General features: G+C 45.9%; 1 protein-coding gene across 2 annotated transcripts in view; it reads right to left on the bottom strand.

Moving 5' to 3' along the window:
• Positions 1 to 2,443: 2,443 nt before the first annotated feature.
• ZFP64 (ZFP64 zinc finger protein) overlaps positions 2,444 to 5,281 on the bottom strand; it is a 93,128-nt gene continuing 90,290 nt past the window's right edge. Inside the window, exon 9 of one of the 2 annotated variants that reach the window (XM_003787706.1) lies at positions 2,444 to 3,673. In XM_003787706.1, coding sequence (XP_003787754.1) covers positions 2,964 to 3,673 — 710 coding nt within the window. In that variant the 3' untranslated portion in view covers positions 2,444 to 2,963. The remainder of the gene's footprint in view (positions 3,674 to 5,281) is intronic. The other variant, XM_023512027.1, reaches the window with a different exon arrangement.

Raw genomic sequence — 5,281 nt, forward strand, 5'->3', positions numbered from 1 at the left:
TCAGGATTTCGGGGGGGTTCAGTGTCTCACTGAGTCATGAAGGCCACAGGCGTTGGGGTCCATACTTCCTCATAGAAGTGCTTTATACAGGAATAAATTTAAAACACATGTTCTACAGCATCTAAAAAGCAGCAAGAGACCTTGAGCAGAGAAGCAAAAGTGTACAGCCTTGATCTCTGGACTCTTCACTGGGGATTTGACAGTTGATCTGAACAGAGGCCAGAAGGATCCATTCTTTCCTCAACACCTAACCCGGGACACATCCATCTGTGGCCTAACCAGCTCCGTGAACAAATTTCAATAACCCCTTGTATATGTTTTATAATCCTTTCATGTAACTTCTTGACTTTTTTGCAGTTTTTGGCCTAGGCTAGGTTTGAACTCGCCACCTCCAGCATATGGGGCCAGCACCTTACTCCTTTGAGCCACAGGTGCCACCCCTTCTTGACCTTTAGAGAGTTGTCCAGGTTTGACAATTTTTTCCAAGACAAAGGAGATTCCGAAGGCCTCTGGGCAGACTTCTAAGGCCAGGACTCATCACCCCCTTGCCCAGTCCCAAGGCACATGGCCCCACCTTAAACACCCATGATATCCATTGGTCTGAGAAGTGGATCTGAGGTGGCTTTTCCAATCTCCCAACAGGACGTCTATAGTATTAAATTCCTCTTTTCCTCGGCCATTCTCATCTTAATAATTGGATCGTTGTTTGACAAGCAACTAGACTGAGGCCAAAACCCCCTTCCGGTTTTACCACCAAGAAAAAACTCCTATCTCTAGAAATCTTTTTCCCAAGGACAGGGTCTCACTATCACCCAGGCTGGGGTACACTGGCGTCATCATGGCTCACAGCAACCTCAAACTCTTGGGCTTAAGCGATTCTCTTGCCTTGGCCTCCTAAGTAGCTGGGACTACAGGCGCGCGCCACAATGCCCAGCTCTTTTTTGTTGTTGCAGTTGTCATTGTTGTTTTAGCTGGCCGAGGCCAGGTTTGAACCCACCACCCTTGGTGTATGTGGCCGGTGCCCTACCCACTAAGCACTGGCGCCGCCTGCTAATTCATTTCAGATCAGAGCCCTCTAGCAAGGTTTGGTTTATAATGAACTGGGCAGAATCCAGCGGGGCACCTGTTTTTATAAAGTTTCATTGATACACAGACACTTTTTTCTTATAGTCTATGGTTGATTTAGTGCTAAAATCAGAGCTAGGTAGTCATAAGGGACTTATGGCTCACCAATGCCTACAATACAGGGTGGCCATAAAGTTTGTGTGCAATTTTTTAGGTGCCCTGTATTTAATAATATCTAGCCCAGAGTGTTTTGCTCATCTCTGCTCTATTTGGAATCCAAATTTGCTCGGAGATACCAGGTTGGATCTAAAAGCCTTGACGTCCATGTACATGTCAACGAAATCGCTGTCTTTTCAAAAGATTGGTATCTTTCCTGTTTAACTAAAGACCTATAACACCAGAAGTACAAGGGGACGTTTATGTGATTTCGATCAATGGGTTCCCACTTAAAAGGTCAACAACCCTTCTGTTTCTAGAACAGAGACGCAGATAAGACTCATGACAGACAGCAGCAAACTAACAATAGAATCTGTACCACAGCACCCGCCTTCAGTAACCACACACTTTTCTGGTCAGAAAGAATAGCTCAAAAGCAAAGAAGTGATGAATTCTACCTTAGGTCTCTGCCATCATTATTTTAATCTTTTTTCTTACAACAGAGATTCAAATAATATGCTATCGTATACCTGTCGTAAAACAGATTTGTCCAAACTGTCATTAACAAAATAAGCTATGTAACTATTTCATAAGTAAGACAGTCCCCTGTATATGGTCTATAAAAGCTTGCGTTCATAATCCTTTTACCTAGTTTACCAAAAACAACGGCTCCATTTAATGTTTTAAAAATCACAGATGTTTAGCTTAAGGGCACACAAGAATTTATATTTTAAAAAGGCAGCATTTGAAAAAAATGGCAAAAAGTAGATCAAATAAAGCAACTTGGGCAAGTTATATATCCACTCAAATTCCATAGCCTCCTAAAAGCTTAAGTAAAAGGTCCATTTATGAGAAGGTTGGATTTTCAGTTGTTTGTTTTCTGTGATGAAAAAGATGCTGGTCTGAAGTTGTACCACACATCATATATCCCAGAACCAAGCGCCCGGGGCCCATACCTGGGCCTCCCACGTTTTTTTTCACAAATAAAAATACACGGAATTTTGAATTCAATGATTTTGTTAAGTACAGGCTGTGTTACTGTTGGCTTGATCTTTGGCGCCCCCTGCAGGTCACATTGTGCGTCGCTTTGCTGCGGTACTCACTGCAAATCCCACATGCATTTATAATTAAGCTGCGGAACCGGTGAGGGATTGAGGACCCCCCACCCTATCACCTCTCTATGGAGGAATGCAGAGATTTGAGTGCTCCTTTTACATTGTTCTACCAAGAGTTTGCCTTTATTGTAAGACAATGGCAAGAAACCACACAAAGGTGTAAGGCGAACACTCATAATGACCACCCAGGTTAAGAAACAGAACTTCTCCAGCCACCCTAGACCCTCCGAGGATCTTTCCACTTAAGGGGAGTTTCCCACTAAGTTTCGTTTAAGTTTTCTCTGTCACCTAACTAGCTTAATTCCATCAGAGATGGATCAGTTTTAAAACTGGAATCTATCACGGAGCAGCTATCTGTATGGGATAGAGCAGTTCCCAGGGAGCCTATGAACAGTCAGTCAGATTGCTTAGGGAACTCTTCGAGGGAAGATGGGGCTGTGGAGAAGTGTCTCCATGGCACTGCTTCGTCCTCACACCACTGTCACCCCAGCCATGGCTTGGCAGGCCTTTCAGCTGGAGCAGCCAGCTCTGTGCCATGCCCAGAGTCTGGCTGAACGGCCTCGCCTTGGAGGTCTGAGCAACAGCATTTGTCTGGAATTCCCACCAGCAGACAATCCTTTGGCTGAACTAGAGGTCTTGGCTGGGCTCCAGGGGAGTCTCGAGCTGTCCCACGGAGACCAGGGTGCCAAGCTGGCCAGAGGCGCTGCTTTCAGGAGGGAAGGTGACCAGGTCTGAGTTCTTGTGCTCACTCTGATCACTGTGCTGCTTCTTATGGCACCTCAGAGAGTCATCCCTGACAAAGGAGGCACCACAGGTGTCACAGCGGAAGGCCCTCTGGGTCACTATCTTGGCCACATGTGGAGAGCTGCTCTCCCTGGGCCCTTCCTTGGCCTGTGGGGCCCGGTTCTCCGTCTTGGCCTCATCCCTGTGCACCTTGTCGATGTGCTTGGCCAGGCTGCTGGGCCGCTTGGTGTCGAAGCTGCAGAAGTCACACTTGAAGGGACGGTCCTGGCAGTGGACCCTGCTGTGCACACGCAAGGCAGCCGCACTGGAACAGGAGTAGCTGCAGTCGGGACACTTCTCCGGGTGGTCGGCCTGGTGCAGCCGGCTATGTGCCAGGAGGTCAGCCCGGTCCCGGCCCTGGAAGGCGCAGTGCAGACACTTGAATGTGTGCTTGATGCGGATGTGCGACTTGAGGTTGGCCTTCATGGTGCAGCGGACGTCACAGAACTCGCACTTGAAGGGCTTCTCCCCTGAGTGCACAATCATGTGCCTTTTCAAGTCCGAGCTGATTTTGAACTTGGCACTACAAAGCCAGCACTGGAAGGGGGTGTCCCCTAGCAACAGAAGGTGTGTTTCCATTAGAGCAGGCAGGCAACACAGATCCCTCCTCCCCATCCACATCAACACAGCTGGCCACATGATGTGGCCAGGTCCTCTTTCAATCTCCCAAGAATGACACCCCTTACTACCTGTATTAACTCACTCGGTTTTCACAATCCTATCAGTGAGTACCATTATCCCCATTTTACAGATGAGGCAACTGAGGCTTAGGGAGGTCAAACGGCAGGGATCTGAACTCAGGAATAATAGAATCCAACTCCCTACTCTTGAATTCTCATTCAACTTGACATCTCAGAATTGAACATAGACTTAAGTTACACACAACCATTCCAGATCAAGCTAAGACTATAACTACACTTATACTGTTTAAAGCAATGCCAGTTTATTGGGTTGTATTACAAGTTTTAGTTTTAAAACTACCAACTGAATTTATAAAATTAACATAAGAATATGGCAGCAGGAATAGGGGACAGGTAATATGAAAAGTCACAGTCTACTCACAAAGTTAGTGTCCCCTTCCCAGGAGGCATTGCTAAGGTTTTCAGTTGTTTTGGAGATTCTTACATCAAACTTCAGCAGTTGAACGTAAGCAAAGAGAAGAATCTTATCCTACACTGATCCCTTCTCCAGCCTCATCCTGCATCTAATGGTTCTCTCTGCTGTTTCTTCTAAGCTGAGTGACAGCCTACTCAGGGTTCCCTCTTCTTTACACTTGACTCCTCACTTGTTAGAGCAGCTTTATTTTCACATTTCAGTTCAAGATCATTTCCATTCTGTCTTGTGAATTCCCCATACTTTAGTTCTTTTCAGATCAACTCCAGAATCAAACCACAAATAATTTAAATTACGAATGGAAATGTAATAGTCACCAGAGCCAAATACTGCACCAGGATTACAGTTGCTTCCTTACAAGGCCACTGTCACATCTGGGCCAGTGGATAAGGTCACTACCACAGAATTTTTTTTTTTAAAGCCGAGTGTGGTGGCTCACATCTATAATCCTAACACTCTGGGAGACCAAGGCGGGTGGATTGCCTGAGCTCAGGAGTTCCAGACCAGCCTGAACCAGAGTGAGACCCCATCTCTAAAAATAGCTGGGCATTGTGGTAGGCATCTGTAGTCCCAGCAACTCAGGAGATTGAGGCAAGAGAATCACGTCAGCCCAAGAGTTTGAAGTTGCTATTAGCTATAATGCCACGGAACTCTACTGAGAGTGACAAAGTGAGACCCTGTCTCCAAAAAGAAGAAAAAAATATATATATTCTTTTTTTTTTTGAGATAGGGTCACTCTGCCACCCAGTCTGGAGTGCAGTGGTATAATCCTAGCTCACTGCCACCTCAAACTCCTGGGCTCAAGAGATCTTCCTGCCTCAATCTCCCTAAGCGCACCTGCTACTATAGCCAGCCAGCTAAATGGGGTCTCTTCTTACACACTTATTTGGGCCACATTTTAGCTGAGTTCTTGGACTATTTTTTTTTTTTTTTTGAGATAATCTCACTTTGTCATTCTTGGTAGAGTGCTGTGGCATCACAGCTCACAGCAACCTCAAACTCTTGGGCTTAAGTGATTCTCTTGGCTAGCCTTCCAAGTGGCTGAGACT

The sequence above is a fragment of the Otolemur garnettii genome, unplaced genomic scaffold, assembly GCF_000181295.1.
Source record: "Otolemur garnettii isolate 467f Iridium unplaced genomic scaffold, OtoGar3 scaffold00023, whole genome shotgun sequence".
NCBI classification, from domain to species: Eukaryota; Metazoa; Chordata; class Mammalia; order Primates; family Galagidae; genus Otolemur; species Otolemur garnettii.